This window comes from Mchenga conophoros, linkage group LG5 (genome assembly GCF_057382185.1).
Source record: "Mchenga conophoros isolate Kocher_MC1m ecotype Shallow Benthic linkage group LG5, M_conophoros_male_GT1.1, whole genome shotgun sequence".
NCBI classification, from domain to species: Eukaryota; Metazoa; Chordata; class Actinopteri; order Cichliformes; family Cichlidae; genus Mchenga; species Mchenga conophoros.
The window spans coordinates 27,956,612-27,981,203 of NC_140530.1; the positions used below are offsets into that span (position 1 = coordinate 27,956,612).

Sequence of the window (24,592 nt, forward strand, 5' to 3'; positions counted from 1 at the left end):
AGCATCACCACTAGCCAGCTCAGAGCTAATTAAACAGTAGCAGTAACTCATTAACTGAATGGAGTAGCAGACAACACTGGAAAACAGAGTCACAAAAACAAGACGAAGAGTCCAACATCTCTGGAGAAGAAAAATAACTCAAACATTTCGGCACTTCCTTTCAGTTATAGAGGAACTACTGATCCAACACTATATTAGAAGAAAGGGTTTCCAACCGCGGATACAGAAACAAGTTTACTGTTCAAATGCAATGCACAGGTCAAACTTGTGAAAGGGAAATTGTTTGCCTTTAAAACATATCCTTTTACTGCTGAAAGTCCAACAAAACAAGAAAACACAGTCAGAAAACGTTCTTTTCTTTTTTGTTAACATGTTGCTATCAGAGTTTTAACCTCTGCATCACTAAAATACACTGTTACAGTCATTATTCAGACGAGTGCAGAAACCAATTAAGGTAATCTGACCATTTTTTTCCTTCTAGTACAGATGCTGCTTTTCATTTTTTACTCAGAAATGAAAACATCTCTCCTTTACCAAACACTTCAGACCAACACACAGATACACACACTGGTGTCTGCAAATCACTATGTTTCACATCAGTGTTGCAATCTGCCAGCCACAGCAGCTGCATCGAGGAAACACTTGATATTATATATATTCTGACATGCCAGCCAGAGAGCTCACAAATATGCTCTGCTGTTATCTAATAAGAAAGGCAGCCAACCCATACGTTGTAAACAAAGCCACTAGTACAGAGAGAAACAATGCAGACATTTCTGTGAAACACACTAGCACTATATCACTCACATCACTCTTCAACAACATCAAACTTTGCGCGTATGCGCACACACACACACACAAACACATATACACACACAACTTTGAGATGCAGCTTCTCACCGCTAATGCAGAGGCTGAAACGACAGAGTTCATCACACAGGGTATCTGGGCTCTCCAGCTCTCCTGGTCCTCCTGCCCTTCCTCCCCCTCCTTCCCTCCTCTTCTTCCTTGGTGACATCCTCTTCACCATCTTCATCACTCGCTCTACTTTGTCCATCCTGGATAGCCGAGTTTCACCTGTCAGCTCCGGATGCAATCTTCCCTCGTCTCTGTTTTTGCTTCTTTTTTCTTTTAACTTCTTTGTAACTGTTTATCCGGAATGCTTATAAGTTTCAGCACTCTATGTACTAGTTTCTTCTTTCTCCCCTCCCTTGCCTCTCTACAACACTGTTACTCCTTTGCTTTTCGGAAATAACCTCCTCTTCTTCCGCCCTCTTCTACCAACCTCAATTTTTTTTCTCCCTTTCCAGCGTAGCACCTAATTACCCAGGTTTAGTTTCAGAAACACCTCAGCCATCCTGTTTTCCTTGTCTTTCTTGCCCTTCTCTTCCTTTTTCCTGCTCTTTCTTCCCCCTTGTTCAGCTCACGGAAAATCTGCACGAAACGGCGAGAGAAGTGAGACACTGAGGGAAAAGAGAGTAGAGGGAGAAAGGGAGAGGCTGCACCCCCACCCTGCTTTCTTATACACTCACTCTCCATCTATCTCCACCCCAGCCCACCTCCCTACCGCACCACCCCCACATCCAACCTCCAAAACTCTCAGCTGGTGCTTTGCTTTGCCTATCTTTTCCCAAAAGGGGGGAAAAAGCAACATGAAAAAGACCCAGCATGGTGCTAGTTTTTTGTCTTTCTGCAGTTTTATGCTTTGTTATGTCTCTCTCTCTCACTCTCTTGCTTGCTCTCGCACCCAGTTTTTCATTCTGTCAGTAAGCACGTACACAATCACACACACAATCACAGGAATTATTGGTAACTTCTTCAATCAAACGATGTCTCTGCCGCATGATTTCCTTCCTTCTCCTCTCTTATACATTTACCCCATCCTTCCTTTTTTGGTTTATCCCTGTATGGCGTTATCTGTACCTCCATCTTTGATTCTGTCTTTCATATCCTCCTATCCATCCATACCTCCCACTCCACCAGCCTCCTTGACAACACTTTTTCCTCTCATTTCCCTCTCTAAACACCTACATCTAATCTGACCCTCTTAGTGTCTCTTACTATTCTTGTCTTTCTCTCTGTCATCACCCAGCCACTTCTTTTTTCCCCCTTCTGTCCCTCTGTCCCTCTGCTTCTTCTCATCTACTCTTTAATCTCTGTTTCGTGTCCTTCCATAATAAGCTCATTATCTCCTCTGGAGAAGAGGTCAAACGCACATACAGTATGCACACTCTGGTACAATTGTTTTATTAGGCAGGAAAACATTGTGGACGCTTCTGCTTAGCTGCTGAATACACAAAATTACTCATGGCCACACACAAAGAAGTATATAACCTATACTATACACATTCAGCCTTGGAGTCACTCACTCACACACACACAGACATATTGCAGAAGTCAGAGAGTGAACTCCACATAGCTTTAATGAAAACTCACTCCAGGGGTTTTAGACATGCTTTTTGATCACAAGCTCAAGACCATCTGTACATGTGGTTTGATCCTGCAGTAAAGTTTGCACTCTTTGAAAAATGTGACACCTGATGAAATTGATTGTTTCCAGGAAATTAAAAAGTCACTCAGTGAAGATTATTCAGGGTTCTGAATGTCACAAACCAGCTGCTTCTGCAAGAGCACCACTTCAGAGTACACTTTCATCGGTGGAGTTTTACAGTTAATTGAAGAAAATCAATCCAGAGGTTATTGATAGAGTAACTTTAATGGTAGTTTATAAGAAGCCATATTTTTTTCTGTTATCCTATGTCAACTGTAGTCATCTGTTGACCTGCAAGATTAATTCCATAACTTGTGTAAACTCTGTTTATTCTTTTTGGTTCTATTGAAACACTCTTAAAGGAATATTTTATTTCACAGCCCTTTAAGAGGATTGTACTGTGAAAAGTATCACACACTCTCTATAATAGGATGTTTCTGTGGTGTAAACAGAGTGACAGTGTGTGAACAAACTCATTAGGTAAGGATCATTTGGAAGAATTGAAGATGATTTATTGAGATAGAGAATTCAGTTAAGCTATCTAATGATTATACTCTGATGACCAATCATAGCGGAACAGAATCCCAGCAGTGATATGAATTAGCATGACGATGAAGATGGAGGCTTGGATGGGGATGAGGCCTCAATCTCGCTAAATGCAAGTTTGACAAGGCAACAGTCCCGTACCTATGTAAGCAGGTTGGTTTTGGACAGGTCCGCCCGGTGGAGGCGAAAATTGCTGCAATCCTAAACTATCCGACTCCAACCACCAGGCGGGAACTGAAGCGGTTCCTAGGTATGACCGGATATTAACGGTGTTTCTGTAAAAACTTCTCCTTTAACCAGGCCATGTAGGTACCAAAGGTACCCTTTGAATGGTGTGCCAGCATGCGATTGACTCAGCAAAATCAAAAAACAGATTCTGAAAGGCAGAGCACTCAGATTTAAAGCATGCAAAACCAAGGCTAATTGGGTCAAACAAGGCAGGCAAGAAAATGACTGGAGTAGAGCAATGATCTCAACATTGAGTTTGACAGCATGGGGAAATGGAAGAGATGTAGACTAGCAGCTGAATACCCAGGAAAGCAGCTGAGTGATTACAACTCTTACTTATTGATCTTAGACATGAGCCTCATAATTAAGGGTAGATACCTAAAATGCTAAGCACTATTGACCTATTGTCATATACAGTGTTACAGCTGTGTCAGAGAGGATGATATATGAGATGAGCTTTGAGACAAGACTTGGATGTGACTAAGCCTTTAACCCTTGTCTAAGTGCTGAGTTTATTATTTCAAGTCTCAGAATAGACCATTTACTGCTGTCCATATGGCAACTAGTTCTCATCACCAGTGATGATCTAGTCAACATTTTGCCCATATCACAGTAACGCTATAGAAACAGGTGGTAAAGATGATAACAATCCCCAGTGTGATCTATGAAAATACATACACATTTTGATAAACAATGTTGCATTATTTCGATTAAATTTATATTCAGATTATCTCATTATTGTCACGATCCTGGGTCTTATGACCCAGTGTTTTGAGTTTAGTTTATTTGGATGTTTATATGATTAAGCTCATGAGTTTTTCTAGTTCTTTGTTATTAGATTCCCCTTGTGTCTTCCAACCCCTGTTAAGTCTCCCTTGCCCTTCATGTGTTTCATGTCTGTTATGTTAAGTTCATGTAGTCATGCCTGCGTTTCATTATGTTTCCTATTTTATTTTCTAAGAGGTTCTGTGTTTTGTTTTAATCTTTCCCTGTGGCGTTGTTATGTCCACGTTGTGTCTACTGTGCCTTTCTGTCCCATGTTTCAGGTCACTATGTTCTGTCTTCTGAGTTGCTGTTAAGTTTGCATGTCTAGAGTTCAGTCAGTGTGTTTCCTGTTTTACTTTGAAGGTCCGTGTCTCATGTCAGCGTTTCTAGTTTTGCTTCCCTTGTCTCGTCCAGCCTGATTACTCCCAGCTGTGCTCTCCTTCTGTGTCTCATTCCCTCGTTATCCCTCTGTGTATTTAAGCCCTGTGTTTCTCTTTGTCAGTGTTGTAGTCTCCCTCATGGCTGTGTTTCGATGTGTGTTAGTAATCCACGGCCCAGTTTAGTTTAGTTTTCCATGCCATTATGCAATAAAGCAGCTTTTTGAGTTTAATTTTGTTGTCGTGAGCTTTGCGTGTGGGTCCTTCTCCTGCCTGTACACAACCGAAACATGACAATTATGTGACATGTAATCTGAATAGGATAGATAGAAACATTAAATCGCTGAATGTTGAGAATAAATTTACTGTATGGTTAGTCTTAGCTATGGTTCATTTTATTGACTTCAGCTGGTATCAGTCAGCTCTTCCTTGAAGTCCAGTCTCTTATCAAAAAAACAGCTTTAATATGTTTTAAGTTCTTAAAATAAACTGAAGGAAAGCTGAAGTCCAGCAGAGTCTGAAAAAGGAGGTCATTTGCAGACTGGCAGCCATTCTGTGCAGTGAAAGGACTGACTTCAGAGCTCACATTAACAACTTTTAAAGTATTATAGACTCTACAGGAGACAGGAATAGCCTCAATTCAGTATTTGGCTTTCTCACCAGGTTCCAGGACCTAAAAGGTGATTCATTTTGACTACTGCAGTACATTAGCAGAAAATTAAGGTGGAAATGAAGCACTTTGGATGTCAGTGGGACATTTCATGTGTTATTCATCGTTTTGTTTTGTTTCTTCTTTTTGAGAATAATATGTTTCATTGGCAGTAAACATTAAATGTGAAACAGTACTGCACAATGCATTTAAAATCATTTAAAATATCATTCAGTTGCCTACAGTTTTAATCAATTATATCAACAGTAGCTGTGCATTACTTGTTTGTTTTTTTTAACACAACTGACCATATTGACCATACCTGTCCACTGAACTCCAGACATTTTTTTCCAGCTTTGTGTTGAGCACTTTCCTTCATAAGTAACCCGCTGAATGATTTTATTCACTTAAACTTCAAAAACCAATGTAAGATCTACAGATATATTGTAGAATGCAGATAGCTAAATCCCCAAAGTGCAGAAAATCTCAGAACCACAGCAGCAGCACAGACCAGCTGATCTCTTAGCTGATCCATAAAGAAAACAAGACCATCAGCGCTCATAGTACAAAACCATTTTTGGAGGGATTTTGAGGTGAGTCATTTTCCCAGGCTGTAACACCATGCTGGATCATAGGGTTCCACCACCTGCCAAATCCCACTGATTTTAATGAGTCAAATCAAGGTGTTTGTCACTGGAAAATATTAACATACAGTTTAACCTCAGGTACAGCATCTTCATTGGATTGCAGTAGGTTCATTTCATACAAAGATTCTTAAGTTCCACACCCATCCAAAATATTTTAGATTAGTAAATTTAAAAAAAATCTCTCTGCACTTTAAATAAAGGGCTAATGAATAAAAAAAAATAAATTATGATTTAACTGATTTTTCATGCAGAAACTTATCAAAGTCTGTGACCTTTAAAACGACATACCGTATGAAACATTAACTAAATTGACAGAACAATGCAGGTATAATGGATTTTCCTGCTCATCTCTTTCAGTTGGTCCTCACAAGAGGAGAGGACCACAAAAAGACATCCTCAGCACTCACATACAAACACTCACGGGCTATACAAACTTTCCCTTGTGAATTTGCTGAGAGTGGTTTAAAGGGATGCTTTCCTTGTGCTAGGAGAGTGTTTGAAGTTTCATAACAAAGCATGTGCAGTTTGTGAGTATGTGTGTGTACGAGAGGTTGTGTGGTTGTGTGGGTGTGGTAATGTACCGTCATCGGTACTCCACATGAACTGGTTATGAAACTATCTCATCATGTGGGGGTGTGAATTAATCACTTCAGCTTGCAGTGACTTACACTTTGCACATACATACATATACATGGTCACACAGCCCATAATGTACACTTTCTCTACACAATGTACACAAATCCCTAATGGTGTACAGATACTAGCTGGTGGTATTAATAAAAAAAACTTGCAAACTAAAATAACCAGTGTAGTTCTATGATCACATTCATGAATAAAAGTAATGATGCGTACACTAATATAAAAAAAAAAGGAAAGAAAGAAAGAAAAGAAAGCAACACAAAATGTGCAACACAAAAAAATAAAGAGAAAATCTGATTTCAGGCTCACCAAAAATTCAGCCAAATCCCTGGAGATGATGTTTGATGGTTACACAATGTTCAGACACATCTCTTTGACTCATCTCTGAAAAAGTCAGCTCACATTTTGAGGATAATGTAAAGCTTTTGTTCTAACTAGTGCAGTCACTTTTTTATGTATTAGGAATTCATAGCATCTGTAACTTAAAAAACTTGAAAAAAAATATTCACAAGTGTAATGATTTCTAATGGGACACCTGATTAACTGTGATTCTGAACATTTCATATTTTCGATTGCATATTCACTTTGCATTTGGTGCAGAGCACTTGGTTGAGACACCCAGGGAACAAGTCATCAAAACAGCCTTGTGTCATGTTGGCAAACCAGAAAAAAGCTCATGACCTATTTTCTAGTTCAACTCTGCTCTAAATTCACTAAAACTTTTTCAGTCTTTTCCTTGGATGGTGGATTGACTGACTGGATGATTAAACACTGACAGGCTATTTGGCCAGGAGAGAACAATGCCAATTGGTCTTGCCTACTTGTCTCACAACACAAGGACACTCAAAAAATGCAAGAGTCAGTCCTCCAAGAGTTGAATTAGGTCAGAAAAAGTAACTTCAAACAATTGTAGCAACTCAGATATCTCATATGCAAGCATTTGGGGGTATAAAGAGATAAATTAGGACAACTAATAGCCAGCAGTTTCTTCATGTTTAAGCAGCTAAGCAGAAGTAACTGAGGCACAGTTCAAATGAAGTGAAATTAAAAAGGATTCCACACTCATAAATATGCTGAGGAGTAAATTTTAGTTAATCCAGAGAAATATAACAAAACCAGTCATCAAAATGTTACAAAGTATTTTCAGTACCAATGGATCAAACAATCTCCGCACTAATACCATAATATATAAGATAGCTTAAATATCTATTAAGTTACAGTAAGTTTAGTGTAATGCTTATTGCTTAACACACTTTTCTAATTCAAGAAACCACAATAGTCAGTGTGATGTAATTGTTCTTTTTTTGATGTCTTTGTCTCTGAGACAGAGAGATGAGATAAGGAGTCACCAACTGCACTATGACAGCCGTGAATGTTTTCAGCTTTGGCTGAGAATCAGTGAGAATTAAGTAATTGACGCTGGGCCTCCATGTGGGGCTGATATATGTTGATGTGTTTTTTTCCATGAATGTTTCCTGGCTGCCTACTGAGCTGATGTGTAAAATGGACAAAGAAGCCAATCATAAACCTCTCCTTAAATTCTCTCAAGCGGACTGTCAACAGTAGCTTAAGCAGATATTGTCGTGTTGGTGTTGTTCCTGGATCAATAAAACTAATGTTGGTCCAGAATCAACACTGCAAGTGACCAATGACATTGTAGAGATGGCATAGTTTTGTAAGGTGGAAACACACCACACTCGAAACCGTAATTCTAACCCTGACTCCCCCTTTTTTCTTGAATGGACATCAGCGGGTTTTTCCCGACTCACAAAGTTATGACATCGTAACAATGTGACTGGTCAGATGCAATGTTGGTCCTGGACAAACATTAATACGTTGATCCAGGAACATCACCAACATGAGGATATCAGATAGCATGTCAACAGTATATGGGTGTAAATAATACTGATGGCTATTTGACAATCCCTGAGTGGTAGCCTTCTGAAACACCTTTAAAACAAAGAAAAATAAATTAAATAAATACATCCGTAAGCAGGGCAGGAATCCATTGTCACAGAAGGAGCAGGTGTGGAGGCAGTGACACAGACATGTTACACCCCAAATCAATGATGTTGTTACAAATAGTGTGGCCCATTGGTCCATAACTAATCTACCCTTTATGTCAGTGCCAGAGGCAAGGGCATGCTAGTATAAGACAATGTGGATTCAGACATTTGAATTTTAGAGGAACAGCTGGAGCATATGTGGGTAGAGCTGATGTATGCCCTTTGGGTTGTGATGTGATTTGGGCTGTAATGATTGATTCTTCCCTTCAGGAGGGGAAAGAAGAGCAGAAGACATTTATGTAGAGGGAAGAAGTGTAACCAAATTCCAGTGGAGTAAGCTCCTAAGACTGAGGTATATCTGAGGATAACATCTTTTTGGGTGTTAGTCTCTCCAGGTGGCACAGGCTACTTAAGAGGGGGAGAATAAGATTTGCCAAGTGTGTATATTTACTACCGGTAGTCATTATTTGTTTCTGGGGTTGTGCTGAAGCTGGAGATGTTTTTGAAAATAGCGAATTCAGCAGGGTTTGACTGAAGAGTGGGTTTGATGACAGAGAGAATGAGTGGCCGTTAGTTGTGGCCGTACATTGCTGGAAGCTACCATGAAAGATGGAGAAAAAGGGTTTGAGTTAGTGGCATTTACAACTCGGTGCAACCCGGTGCTGCCGATAGGAGCAGGAGGAGAAATGCTGTGAGCTGGAGGGCCCAGCAGCAACTGAAGCTTGCTGAAGAAAAAAAGTAAAACAATGAGAAGGAATACTGAGAGATCCTGGAAGCATCTGGTAGTTGGTGTTTAAAATGTGTGAAAGCTGGAATGAGGAAAGGTAGTGCACATCCTGCTGCCAGGAATGTTAGAGGAAGAATGCCGATAAAGGGGGACAGGGGACAGAGGACAGAGAACGTGACACCCCATGCCAGGAAAATTTGAAGCAGAAAAATGAAAGGGGGAATAGAGGGCAGAGAAGCTGGGATGGTAGTGCCAGGGATGTTTGACAAAAAGAGCTGGAAAAGGATGAATGAAATGAATATATATACACACATATATAGAGAGAGAGGTAGTTAGGTAACATTATTATGTAAAACATCTTCAGCTGTTTCCTTTCTTAAAAAGACATCACTACATAAGTGCCAACAAAAGGCTTACTTTTGTCTCATTAAGGTTCATTGTATCCAAATTACTGTCTCTTGTCTATCAGTCTCTCCCACTCCTTTCCATGACTTGTGCTTTCCTGCCACATTGTCAAACAATATTGTGAGCCTAACAAGTAAGATCGAGCGAAGGTGCTTAATTATAATCTACTTCAAATGGATTTAAAAGATGGAGCGACAGGCTAACATGTTTCTTGACACCTTGGACAAATGTGCATGACATTTCCCGAGGCAGATTTATGCATGATACAAAAAGGAAAGTCTGTGGAACTAATTAATGTCAAACATCTTATTTTCTGTGATTATTTTGACATTGGCTTTGTGAATAGAACTGTTAGCTTGAGTTCTTTCTAGTTCTTTCTTTGTCAAACAGTACTTGGATGGTGGCATAAATTTACAAAGCTGGGCAGACTTTGTTTGTCCCAAGGGAAGGAAACCAATGTTGTTGCCTGACCTTAATGTATGATTTTCTTCAATAGGAAAGGGTATAACTGCAAGTTTGTGGAATAAAATTGTGGAGATTTAGACTTAAATATTCTTTTAATTTTTTATATATTTTTTAAGATTGAAAGTGTTAGTTCAATTTTATTAATAATCTCAGTTGGTCAAAATTTCCTTAGTGATGAACTTAATATATCTATGTATATGTATTTGTCATGGAAACTTTCTGATCCACTGTGACACTTGTGCATTTTCTCTGAGCAATATATTTTGCCTTTGTCTCAGTTGTCTTTGGTAAGAAAGGAAGTCATTGGTTGAATACGCCATAAATTGTTTTATATCCAATCTCCAGTATAGACTGAAGTAAAACTTCTGAGACTCTTGACAAATACATAGAGTTGTAATTCTACACGTGTCTGTTTTATAGCATTTGCAGCACTGATAAGTCAAGTCAGAGCTGAGGTGACTTGTGCAAGAGTCTACCTCTGCACTGCATCACGATTAGTCACAGATACACATGACCACACATTTCACTACAGGTATTTTTTCACAAAGAGATGAACTGAGTCAAAGAGAGAGATGGTGGGAATTTAAAATGAGTTGGAAGAGGAATAGGAAAGTAAAGAAGGTAGAACGAGGGAGGGAAAAACAGGGAAGGAGAACAAATTATCGAGAACTGCAGTGCAAACACTTTCTCTCCATTGCACATTTAAGTCTTCTTGGTTTGCATACACAAACACATACAGCATGGGGAATATTTCCTTGGAAATTTTTTGAAGATCTTCTGGCTCCAAGAAAATGAACATACTCACAAACACAAGCGCACACACACACAGACTGTAAAACATTGTGAACGTACAAACAAGGCCATGTTCCAGAAATGTCTGTTTGCTCCTGTTTTCAGTTTGACTGACAAACCTCTTTTTTAGGGATTCGATTTTTTAAAAAAAGAAAAAGATGGAAAACAGATTCTAAGAAACAATGTTGAAAAATAGATGATGAGGAGAAGGTCGGGGTAATACATTTTCGTATACAGTTTTAATATGGCATGCAGAGACCCATTGGTACTGTATTGAAGCAATATAAAAAAGCTGTACAAACATGTCTGAAGGAGACCATATCCTGCTATGTGCTTCATGAGCAAAGTTCTAGTGTGTTGCGACAGAGAACAAGCATGCACCTTAACAAGACTTGATCATCCTAATCTAATTTCATGTTAAAGTCTGTCAATCTAGTTTCTGTTAAAGTTTTTAATTTTCATTTTGTAGCCTTACCCAAACTAATAAAGTTTGCAACTTTGAAAAATAACCTAACATTCTTATCATCTTCTTAATGAGACCTTAGTAGTCATAGTTATTGCCACACTTTTATAGCAATTTCAAACATGTATAGCTATATTATTGACTGATATTACTGAGGTTTTTTCATTGGTTGTTTTGTCAAGATATTATCCAGCTATCAGTTGCCACATTGTGGTATCTTTTCATAACTAAACCAGCTTCTTACTCGGTCTAATAAAAAAGACACGATTGTCATTCCCATTAAACCAACTGTACCAGTAAAGTCACTGTCCTACTGCAACATTGCTCCATTAAAATGCAAACCAGACGGTATCACAAGAATGGAGTGCTCCTTCTCCTTCACTTGCTCAAAGTAGCATTTTAAAGTGTTTCAAGAGTCATGCACTACCCACTTAGACCTTGAGTTCAGACCTTCACTCTAGCTATAATTTGATGCTGAGAGTCCCTCTTTGCTTAGAATACCAATTTGACTTCTGACATTTTCACATTCTTCAGATGTCATGTTTCTAACTTTGAAAGTGCTGCTTAGAAAACAATGTTCTACTGGAAACTTCAGCCACAGTCATATTTATAACTAGTGAATCATGGCAGCAGTTTGCTTTACTTGAACAAGTCTCCCTAGCCAGAGTTCTCAAAGAACAACTTTCAGGCTGTCATTGGCCTGGAGGTTATATTTTCTGCTGCCTCAAAGTAAAGAAAAGAATGCACTATTGAATGCACAATTTATGTCACACTATGTTATTGTGTGAGACCAAGAGAACGTTTCCATTAAATTTTTGCCCTTCTTTTCACATCAAACAAAACTTTTTAAACATTAATAAATACAGCCGGCGTAAAGAGAACTACTTCCTCCCAATTATGGACCAGTACAAAAACGAAAATTGCCACCCGGAAATGGATATTCTCTGAATAGACACATAAAAAAAATATTAAAATGTGTCTGATGTGTGTATTATATGTGTGAGGCCCTCACTGATCTGCTGGCTCTGTAAACTGGCACTCAGTCATCAAAACTTTGAGAACACTTGTAAAGTGTAGATCAAAGCCACCTATTACATTTCATCTGATCAATAATAGGGCTTCCTTCTAATATTAAAACTCAAAGAAGTTAAGCCTTTTACACAAAGAGGTTGACATGATTACAACTACTTGCTGTGTCATTTACATTTAATTAAATTCAATTTCATTTTGTATCACATCAAATCACCAAAACTGTCACCTCAACACACTTTATATTGTAGAGCAAAGACCCTACAAGAGAAAATTCTAACAATCAGATGACTCTCTATGTCATAGAGAGTCATCAGACTTTCCTTCCTGTTAAAAGGGAGTTTTTCCTTCCTATTGTCATCAAGTGATGCTCATAGAGTCTATGAGCATCACTTGATGACAATAGGAAGGAAAAACTCCCTTTTAACAGGAAGGAAAGTCTGCCAGAACCAGGCTCAGGGAGGGGCAGCAATCAGCTCAAATCTCAAGCTCTGCCACCCATTCTCCTTTAAGAAATACCACAAGCAAGCATGCAGTCTAAGAGCGAAGAACTCTCCTGGAACAATGCGGTACTATCTTTATGATATGATGTGGCTTGATTATTCAACACCTTGAATGTAACGGTACAGACAACAAGTTGAATTCTGTAACAGGTAGCAAGTGAAAAGAAACAAATACAAGAGAAATATGGTCTGTCCTTCTAGCCCCGCCAGTTCTCTCGCTGCAGCATTTATCGCATAATTTCTAGACATACCCTTAACATAGACAGCAAGTTGGCAAGGTGGCTAGCACTGTTGCCTCATCCCAAGATGGTCCTGAGTTCAATTCCACCACCAGGCCAGGGTCTTTCTGTGTGGAGTTTGCATGTTCTCCCTGTGTTGGCGTGGGTACTCCAGCTTCCTCCCACAGTCCAAAGAAATGCAGTTAGTGGGGTTAAGTTAACCCTTAAAATTTGAGGGCAATGTAGGAGAACACTCTTGAATAGTCATGTTTTATAACTAGTGAATCATGGCCGTGAATACTAGTGAATAATCTTCTATATGTGACTCATCTGTATGCATGTTGGATCTTGTGGGTTTCTGTTGTTCTGCTGCACATGTTGGAAGACAGATAAGTATGTTACACATTTTTGAGCTTATCCTTGATTCAAAAACAAGCTAACAAACTTCAGTGAATACATATAAATTTTCATTTCTTGCTCATTCAAACATCTCATTCAGGAACACATACTGTATTTCAATGCTCATCTGGGAACATCCTAAATAACCATATTAAATAAGCATGCAAATACCTCTCAAAACACTTTATTTTACTTTACTGAAGGTGTACTCACTAACTCTTTGTGTGACACGTTTTTGAGCCATGCGTTGTCATGGGTAACAGGAGTGTGTAACTAGTATAAAATGGGTCACAAAATGAGCAGAGTGGTGTGTGCAGCAGAGATAATGTTAAGTTGCCTGTCACATACCGCAGAACTCTTGTGCACATATACGTACACATACAGGCACACACACATATACATGCACACACTCACTGAATACCCAAAGGGTGAGTCATATAGTCAAGAAATGCAAATGGGTGGATTAATTCTACTGAATGGATAGCTCAGTCTTGTGAATGGCATGCAGTGCACATGCATATATGTATATATGTGTTTGTGTGTGTGTATGAGAGAGAGAGAGAAAGAGAGAGAGTATTTATTATAACATACTAAACCATCATATTGCAAAAGCAGAACAGGAATGTCTCAAGGAACCCAAAGAACCAAGGAACTGACCCAGGCAACATTAACTCCTATATCCAAATCTGATGTGACAACAACAAGCTGCAGCAGAACAATGAAGGAAACCATATGTGGTGCCAGAAACTTTAAGGCCTGTATTCTATATGAAAGACGCCATACAGTTGCAAAAACATTTCTAGTCCCATATAAGTCAAAAGAGAAAAGGCTGTCTTTCTTGACCTCTGTAAACACATTGCTGCTGAGTTCATTGTTATAGGCATTCCCAAAAGGCTGATTCTGTTCATCTGGATGTAGCATTTTCAATGGGAGAAATGTTTTGTCACTGATCCAAGAGACTTCTTCAGTCTCAGCTGACTGCAGGTTTCCCCAAATCTTTAAACAGTACATTTGTACAATAACTGAAACCAGCCCACTGAATGAACAAGGGGCTGTGAGGTGAGTTCCTTGATTGACCATTGGTCAACAACCACTGATTATTGATCAAAGACCACTGATCTATAGCCATGAGTACCATTCACAGAGAGTTGGGGAATGGCTGTAATCACAGCATTGTAAGATGGTCAAAGGTATACCCTTAGACCCCCTCCTCGATTCAGAGATGGTCTTTCCCTTTTCACGTAAATGGCCTCCTTGACTACCCGTTCAGACCAGCGCTCCTCCCTGTCCAGAATGTGTAAATCCTCATCATTGAAAAAATGTCCCATGCCCTGTAGGTGTAAATAGACTGCAGAGTCCTGGCCTGATGAGGCAGCTCTTCTGTGTTGTGCCATTCACTTCGCCAGAGGTTGTTTGGTTTCCCCGATGTATAAGTCCTGTCAATCCTCCTGGCACTTAACAGCGTACACTGTGTTACTCTGTTTGTGTCGGGGGACCCGATCCTTGGGGTGGACCAATTTTTGGTGCAGCATGTTTTGGGGTTTAAAAGACACGCGGTGTTTAGAAAAAAATGCGTCTTAACTGTTCTGATACTCCTGACACGTACGGGATCACTAAGAGTCTTTGCTTAGGTGTTATAGACATTCATTTTGTGTCATACTGAATAAAAAATATCTATTTTGTAAGTCTTAGTACCATGCCTTGTTTCAAAAATGAGGATTAGTCATGTTAATTTCTGCTTGCTCACTGGCTATTGGCTTGCCAATCACAAGGCAATCAGCAAGTGATCTAAAGGTCAGACTTCACCCTTCACTCCACAGTCAGATGGTGACAGCAGAAACGCCCCTCTCTGGGCTTCAAAACATGAGCTTAGAAATCAGTGGGTAATGTTTTATACTGTCTATGGTTTGCATCCATCTTTTACATTACTTTTACTTGTGGATGCAGTTGGCTATAACCAAATTTCCCCTTGTGGGACAATTAAAGGATTCTTCTTCTTCTATCTTCTATTGTCCCTGGAGGCAGGATTAATTCTGCTTGCCTCCAATTTCACTGGAATCTGTAGCTCATCTCAATTTCATGGGCATGTCCATGTCCTGTTCTGTGTATAGTTTTGTATACCTACAGTATACTGTGTGTGTGTATGTATGTAAGTATACCTTTGTATTGTTAATGGCCAGTCCAATAAGCTCTTATTCACCAACGACAAAATAAATTGACTGGGTTAAAATTTGACAGAGAGTCATAAAGAAATGCTGTGACAGGACATACTCAAACCTGACCTTTATCCAGGGAGGTCAAATGTAAACTAGGCTATCTATCTCTCACTCAGAAATAAGTGAGAGATAGTGTGAGATACAGCATTTAAAAAACAATTCAGGAAATCACAATGTATGATTTTTAAATAATTTATTTGTATTGCACTGCTGCACATAAGTATTTGAACACCTGTCAATCAGCAAGAATTCTGGCTCTCAAAGACCTGTTACTATGCCTTTTGAAAAGTCCACCTCTACTCTTATCTAAAGTAGTAGCACCTGTCTGAGCTCTTTCAAGACACGTGTCCACCCCACAGTCAGTCAGACTCCAACTACTACCATGGGCAAGACCACAGAGCTGTCAAAATACATCAGAGACAAAATTGTGGACCTCCACAAGGTTGGAAAGGGCTACGGGGCAATTGCCAAGCAGCTTGGTGAAAATAGATCAGCTGTTGGAGCAATTGTTAGAAAATGGAAGAGGCTAAAGACGACTGTCAGTCTCCCTTGGTCTGGGGCTCCATGCAAGATCTCACCTCATGGGGTATCACTGATGATAAGAAAGGTGAGGAATCAGCCCAAAACTACATGGGAGGAGCTGGTCAATGACATGACGAGAGCTGGGACCACAGTTTTAAAGGTCACTGTCAGTAGAGCACTATGCTGTCATGGTGGCTGTGGCTACAATGTAGCTTGCCATCACTAGTGTGTGAATGTGGGTGTGAATGGGTGGATGACTGAATGTGTAAAGCGCTTTGGGGTCCTTAGGGAGTAGTAAAGCGCTATACAAATACAGGCCATTTACCATTTACCATGGTCTCAAATTATGCATTGCACGGAGGGTAGGGTTGCCAACAGTCCCTTAAAAAACGGAATTGTCCTGTATTTAGAAACAAAAGTACACGTCCCGTATTGAGCTAATAAAGGACGCACTTTGTCCCGTAATACAGTGAGAATCAAATGTAGTCTATAAATGTTTATGGAATTAACGCTTTGTTTGAAAACATAATTCCCAGCCCCTCTCCTGCTTTGTGACCAATGAGCTGACAGCACACTTATGACAATTCGAGTATGACAATTCAGATTAACGCTCATCTCATTGGTCGAGGAAAGGTCGCTTACCGGAAGACAACAGATGACCACAACAACAAGCATGGCCAACAGGGAAACAAACGCCGACACTGCGTTGCAAGTCTTGGACGACAGTACACCTTGTGCGACAGTGTCTGCCTGGCAGATCGCACAAGGTGTACTGTCGCACAGTGTCTGCATGGCAGTCACGTTATTCAGCTCTTGCTCAAACTGCACGATTGACTCGCAGGGGTTAGAAGTTGGTAGGTCACGATGCAGGGTCTCACACTATACCGCCTGATGCTCTGATGCGACCTGAGTGCTCACACTGTGCCTCCATAAAATGAAGATTATAACAGAAAATCTGTCGCTATCAGCGCTATGTGGCCAGAAGTGTGATAATATTATTTATTTTGTGTAATAAACAACTGCAAGGATAGATGATTACAACAAATAGATGACTAATACATAAAAGTAATACATAGATGAATAATGATGATGAGTTATGATGCGTAATCATGGGAACAAGTGGGTTTACAAACAGGAGCAGCTGATTAGCATTAGAAAAGCTGAAATAATACCTCAACTGAAGCCAATTGTACTAAATGCACTATATGTGCACTGTTACAAGAATATTTTTCGTTCTATTGTTTTCTATTAATTTATATAATTTTAAGTTAAGCAGGACAGAGTTCTTTTAAAGAAAGATTTACTTATATTCTCAAAAGTTAAGCATGACAGGCTTCTGTTTAAGAAAGAGACCTGTTTTACTGTGTTAATGTTGTCATTTTGAGCTAAAAATAAATGGCTAAATGATCATTTGTTTCCCATATGGTCATATCACAAAGAATATGCATCTGCTTAAATCAAATTCAAGTCAAATGGTTAAAAAATAATTTCACACACAAAAAAAAGAGCTACAAAATTCACCACACTGGGAAGGGTGAACTGGGTTGCCCGGCCCTGGCCACGAGGTGTCCCTTATTTATTTTTCAGGGAGTTGGCAACCCTAACAGAGGGTTCCCCTGCTCAAATCATCACATGTCCAGGCCCGTCTGAAGTTTGCCAGTGACCATCTGGATGATCCAGAGGAGGTGTGGGAGAAAATCATGTGGTCAGATGAGACCAAAATAGAACTTTTTGGACTAAACTTCACTTGCCCTGTTTGGAGGAAAAAGAAGGATGAGTTGCATCCCAAGAAAAACCATCCCTACTGTGTAGCATGGGGGTGGAAACATCATGCTTTGGGGGTGCTTTTCTGCGAAGATGACAGGATGACTGCACTGTATTAAGGACAGGATGAATGGGGTCATTCATTGTGAGCAACAACATCCTTCCATCAGTCAGAGCATGGAAGATGGGTCATGGCTGGGTCTTCCAACATGACAATGACCCAAAGCACACAGCCAGGATAACCAAGGAGTGGCTCCGTAAGAAGCATATCAAGGTTCTGGAGTGGTCTAGCCAGTCTCCAGACCTAAATCCAACAGAAAATCTTTGGAGGGAGATGAAACTCCGTGTTTGTTACGTCCCCGCATGAAAGCTAGGCGAAGAGGGTGGGGGACAGTCAGCTACAGCCCCGAAAGCTGACAGATCTAGAGGATATCTGTGTGGAAGAGTGGGCTAAAATCCCTGTTGCAGTGTGTGCAAACCTGGTCAAAAACTACAGGAAATGTTTGAACCTCTGTGATTGCAAATAAAGGCTTCTGTACCAAATATTAACACTGATCTTCTCAGGTGTTCAAATACTTACGTACAGCAGTGCAATACAAATAAATTCTTTAAAAATCATACAATGTAATTTCCTGAATTGTTTTTTAAATGCTGTCTCTCACAGAGGGAATGCACCTACAATGTGACTTTCGGACCCCTCCATGATTTCTAAGTGGGAGAACTTCCAAAATCGCAGAGTGTTCAAATACTTATGTTCCTCACTGTATATAATGACAATGAAACAATTAATGTAAAGATCTGCGCATGTAAAATTGAATTTCATATATTTATTATGCTTGTTGTTGGTATGCTTCCAACCTGATGATAACACACTAAAGTTATTAAAGGGGCTGTACTGCTTGCCAGTTTCATAGTGTTTCACTGCCAAACTCATCAAGTCTGGGCTACCCAAAGCATTACAATGTTATTTCTTGCTGGACTAAAATAGGATTTTCAGGCCAACTTTTTTCTCTATTTTCCCTCTCTTTGTGTCTTTTCTAACACTTGCAGCAAGTACGTATATAGAGTAATCTTTTGCTATTAACCATTTTTATAAATTTAATAGGCCTACACATTTTAATTTTGTACTGCATCAAATACCATATACCAAATATGTATTTTAGCAAGACATAATTGGTCCTAAAATATTATTGTCATTTCAAGAACATTTTTACTGACAGTAATAATGTCATATATAGTTGTGTTGGCTTGAGGACTTGTTACATTATTACATAATTACATACATAAGGTATTCTAATTTATACTGTGAAAACATATGAATAGCAAGTAGGCTTAATCACTGACTGTACAATAATAATGTGCAGTATATACTGAAGAGTAAACCACAACTGACAAAAAGAAATTATATCCAACTATAATTATATCATGTCTCTTAATATACCATGTCTTAATGACTATAAAATAACATGAATATTTTAATCCATTCATTTCAGGGTGGCTCAACTTTGGAATTTTTTCAGGGGGGTTTTGCCTGTAAAACACTCCCACTTCCACCTAAAATAAGAATTTAGAATCACATATTAACATAATATCCAAGCCTTTGGGCTGTAGTTGGAAACCTAAATATTATGATTTATATTGTAATTTGTTTGATTTTTTTATTATTATTTTAAAGATGAGTAATAAAGCTAGGTCAACTTGACAAAGGTGAAAGACGATTTTGACTATATTCACACGAGACACATCAAGCCTGAGATGAAAATTTGGTGTTTGAAGAATGACTTCTCAATTTAATTTTAGTGTGATCATGACAAAGTGCAAAATATCAGGATTTTTGTAAGTGCATGTGTGATTCATGACTGTGTTTGTACTGTGGAGGCGCCTCAGGAGACATGAGTGTGAAATAGTACCAAAATGAACCATTTAATGCTAGTTTAATTTTAACTTGATTTAGGGCAAAATTACTTGTGATTCCATTAAAAGTTCAAAGCAAACAATTAAAAATATTTTTTAACGAAAACTTATACAACTGCATTCCATCTAACTGGTTTGAGGTTTTGAGGTTACATATTTGCAACCTAATACAGAATGACTCAGGAACTTTCCAAACTCTCAAAAGAAAAACATCATAGAAAAGCAGCTTTGAACTGTTTGGGAAGCCTAAGGCTGAAGCCTGATTGACTGAAAGTTTGAAAAGACTTGAAGTTGTTGTCATACAAAAAGTTAATTGTAGATTTTTGTTTGGAAAATACAAAGGCAGCCTCTAACTTCAGGCTTTTCCAAACCAAATATCCACCTTACCTTTTGAGATTAGGAATGAATGATTGCAGCAATGGCTAATGCCTGTATAAAATGCAAATTTAAAACCAAAAACCAAGTAATTCTTTTTCCAATTCACTGGGAAATTCAAATTGAATTTTCCCTTTTTTGGTTTGTTTAATTTTACTGCACCAGGTTTACAAGTTTATTTTTTCCTTAAGAGTGAGCAGAATGAAAACATCTATGTGTGTGCGCGTGTGTGTGTGCACGTGAGAGAGAGAGAGAGAGAGAGAGAGAGAGAGAGAGAGAGAAAGAACAATATCTGCAAAGCTTGCAGGAGGTGACAGGCTTTCCAATTAACTCTGTGCTGCGTTGTTGTACAGGCTAATTACTTAACACAACGACCTAAGGACTTTTAGTGTGTAAGTGTGCGCCTGTGTGTGTCTCTTACACAGGAGCATGACTTTTTGTTGTGTGTTCTTGGTGTGAGGCCAGTCAACTGCTTACTTTGGGGGAAATAACTATTTTCTACCCTGCTGAATTTTTAAGTTTGCCATTTTATAAAGAAATGAACAGTCTGTAACTTTCATGGTAGTTTATTTACAGAATATCATGAAAAAATAGCCCGTTATTGTCATATTACAGCACATGTATATAAAATATGATTTGCATATGAAATATGTATTTGATAAAGTAATTTTGTAGTTGGTTACCAGGTATGCACACATCTTGGAGGGATAATGTCCCCCTCCTCTTCACAGAAACTCTCTAAACCCTTTAGGTTCCTTGGCTGCTGCTTGGCAAATCCAAGGTTTAGCTCCCTCCAGAGACTTTCTATAGGACTGATGTCTGGAGACTCGCCGGGTCACTCCATGACATCCTTGTCCTCCTTCTTTAGCCACTCCTTTGTTGCTTTGGTGGTATATTTTGGGTCACTGCTATGCTGATAGACCTATCTTCAGTGTTCTGGCTGAGGGAAGGAGGTTCTCTGGGATTTTAATGGTACAAGGAACTGTTAATTAGGCCTTCGATGTGATGAAGCCTTCCTGTACCCTCAGCAAGAAAACAGCGTGAAAGCATAATGTTTCCACCTCTGCACCTGAATTTGGGAATGGTGTTCTTTTGTTCATACTTAGCACTTTTCTTGGTCCAAGCATGGCTGGTTTAGTTGATGCCAAAGAACTTGATTTTGGTTTCAGCTGATCACAGCACTTTCTCCTAAATCTCTGAATTATTTATGTTCACTGGGAAAACATCCTCCTCCCATGAGACAAGGTCTTTCATGGAACGATTGATGGTCATTCTATATTTCTTCCATTTCCAAAAAAATGACACCGACAGTTGTCACCTTCTCACCCAGCTTTTTACTGATGGTCTTGTAGCCCATTCCAGCCTTGTGATACAATCTTCTCCGTGGCATCCTTTGAAAGCTTTATGGTCTTGCCCACAGTGTTGGAGAGATTGGAATGGAAGAAATTGACTCATTGGTCAGGTGTGCTTTATACACTTAATGAGGTGGGCTGAGGAGTATCTGTAATTGATTGATTAATTACAATTTGTGTGCCACAGAGCCACACATCCAACCTGTGAGAGCCAGAATTCTAGTTGGGTTGTAGGGGATCAAATGACATACAAATTAATTTATAACCTTTATGTCATTTATTTTTCTTCATTTTCGGTTGATATTTTGTCTCTCCTCACTAAAATGACACTACAATAAAAATTTGAAACTGTTCATTGCTATGAGAGTGAGCAACCTTACAAATTTAGCAGGGGATCAAGTATTTCCCCCTACAGTATATCCTATAAAACCAAAGAATTCAATTCAATTTTACCATTATTACTGAATTAGTACTAAATTGAATAGGATGCTGAATATTCAAAATATTTACCATGATTCATTTTTAACATGGGGGACAAATTAGCATTTCTCGAGAAGGGCCAGTATCGTTTTTGTCATAGTACACATGGTCACCGTGTTCTGTAAGATATATGTGAAGTGATAACAAACTGTCTTTGAGAAGTAGCATACAGAATGAATTTGTATAAGATTAGGTCATTTTTATGATAATATCATATACTCTGATATCTACATGACACCTGATTAGACATCTTGGACAAATGTATCTCAGAAATTGCTGATTTCCATTTGGACATATGCACAATTTTACAATTGTTATTGATTTATTTTCCCCTTTCAGGGATCATTGCCAGCACTTGTGTTTTTTCCTCTTTATCTTACAGTATTTCTTTCCACATCAGTATCCCTCTCTCATTCACTCTCTCCACTCATAACTGCTTTGAGGAACCTCCAGCTGGCACTGTGATCAATTCTCCCTCCTGTGGGGATCCCATTAATAAGCTGTGCACTCTTTTTGCTGTCCCATGGTGATGATGATCACACACCAGGTCTTGGCTCACTTCACCCGCCCCCTTGAAAACTCAACTACTTTTATTCACATGCAATCATACGCTCACAAAAATATAGATTATCACTTTAGCACCTTCCATTCAGCCTCACCATTGTGACTGTGAGTTTTTGCCATTTAACTACAGCCTTGTTCCTTCACTTGAATTGAACCCCTGCCGTGTGGTGATTGCTCGGCATCAAGTGGGACGGCATCCAGATTTCCTGTGGTCAGGAATTTTTTGGAACACCATCGAATTTAGAGTGGAGAAAAAAAAATCTTATTGAATTATGTCCAGGATATGTGCGTGTGTGTGTGCGTGTGCATGCGTGTGTGTGTGTTTAATGCAAACTATGAATGAGTCTTCAGGCAGGACCCTTTGTTCCTCCATACTGCTTCTAACGATATACGCTTTGCTCTGACAAAACATTTATCTGTGTAAGAATGATATATATTCTTATATTGCACACTCTTGACCTATGTTATTTACCAGAGTCCCACACATAAATGGATCTTTTAATTCCTAAATTTTGGTATGAGAAGGTATGTTATCACAATCTTCTTTTCCTGTCATACCACAACTTTGTTTGATAAGTATATGACCGAAAAGGATCATTTAAGCACTTTACTTTCTTTTTATGGCAGCACACTCTTGTGGTCAATTTGGGAATTTTTATGTGTTTTGTTGACATGGGGCTCCATGTACCAAATTTAGATTTGGTGGATCAAATATTTTGATTGTTGCATTCAAAAGCTTCAAATGTAAAACTGAGGATTCTATACCTTAATTTCACCACAGGCTTGGCCTAAAAATTATCTGCACAAATTTTGTTTAACAGTGGAACAAAAAGGAAATTTCAAAATTGTGCATATGGTTCAGCACCCTTTGACCCTGTGCTGCAAACCAAAAATACTTGCACAAGAAGCGTAGTTAAATATTGTGTTAGACAGAATTTAGTTGCAAATGTACCTCAAAATCCATTGGGGTACCAGCCAACAGTGACAGCTGATGGAATGTGGTGTCTTTGTATGAATACACAAAACACCCAATGGACTTGTTCTGGTTACACGGGGAAAAACAGAGAATAACAAAAACAGGTGAAAAAATAATAATGGAACTTGGCAGGTAGAGAAGCTTCAAGAATGGTGTAATGAAAATATGATGAATTTCTTTTTTTGAGGTCTAAGTAGAGAGTGGAAGATAAAGAGAGACACATATGAAGAGAGATGGGAAAATCAAGCAAAAGGAAATGTTATAGACTGTCACGCCACACATATATACAACCATGCAAAAATGTTCAGTATGCTGCTAATTTTATTGTCTGACCATTTATTTCTATTTCATTTATTTACAGTGCACTGGGCACATTTTAATTCATTACAGTGCCCAATTCAGGTTCTGTATGCACTCTCCAAGTCCTCCCAGCTCTATGAGAACCAATTTAAGTTTCATTATTCACTATTCAAGTGTAAGGATTTCATAAAGCAGGGACATTTGAGGAAATAAAAGACAATGCTTCAACGTGGTTGGATTTTTCAAAAAGTGAATACATTTGTTCAGGTGAGCACAGGTTTAGAGGAAGAATAAGCAAATCTGGCTAAATGGGGACATTTTAAGAAATGAAGTTGAATTTTCTGAACAGCAATGGCATAAGTGATTTATTCTTCGAAGGATAATATTTTTGAAAGTGGTGGTACTTTGCACAACAAAGACAACTTTGATTTATCGGGTCCTTTTGTTTTGTTAAGTTTAAGAAATTTTAGGGTTTAAGTGAGAATCAGGTTAATGAATCCACTTACTGTTCTCTAACTTTGCCTCTCAGCCCCTAGTTTTGCTGTTTTCATTTTTCATCTTTCCTTGACTTAACCTTTTCCATCTATGTCATTTCACTTGGAGTAACCAACTTCAGTTCTGTAACTGCCTAGTTACATAGTATATGATGGTGGTGCCCTCTTGTGGTGATGCACCTCATCTTCTCTCACCATTACAACAGTTACTAGTGCCACAACTCTAGATGTTGTTTACTTGTCTTTCTCAGAGGAAAATACAGAAAAAAAGAGCTAAGAGAGAGAA

At 38.9% G+C, this 24,592-nt stretch overlaps 2 protein-coding genes across 4 annotated transcripts in view; one reads left to right on the top strand and one right to left on the bottom strand.

Annotated features, from left to right (window-relative positions):
• grip2b (glutamate receptor interacting protein 2b) overlaps positions 1–24,592 on the bottom strand; it is a 287,364-nt gene that overhangs the window by 173,633 nt on the left and 89,139 nt on the right. For 2 of the 3 annotated variants that reach the window (XM_085274680.1, XM_085274679.1), the window contains exon 1: positions 901–3,097. The exons of the other annotated variant lie outside the window; for it this stretch is intronic. In XM_085274680.1, the coding sequence (XP_085130806.1) occupies positions 901–1,057 (157 nt within the window). In that variant the 5' untranslated portion in view covers positions 1,058–3,097. Of the gene's footprint in view, positions 1–900; positions 3,098–24,592 lie in introns of those variants that run through there. 3 annotated transcript variants of the gene reach the window in all.
• On the top strand, positions 15,948–17,970 carry LOC146574771 (uncharacterized). The gene is made up of 2 exons (XM_085275436.1): positions 15,948–16,295; positions 17,695–17,970. The coding sequence occupies exons 1-2, from the start codon at positions 15,948–15,950 to the stop codon at positions 17,968–17,970; spliced, it is 624 nt and encodes a 207-aa protein (XP_085131562.1).

Bases quoted from the DNA above. Each gene is read 5' to 3' on its own strand.
- LOC146574771 (XM_085275436.1), top strand. From the start codon at position 15,948: ATGGGCAAGACCACAGAGCTGTCAAAATACATCAGAGACAAAATTGTG. The intron at 16,296-17,694 runs GTAGCTTGCCAT...CAACCCTAACAG, and splicing joins ATGGTGGCTGTGGCTACAAT to AGGGTTCCCCTGCTCAAATC.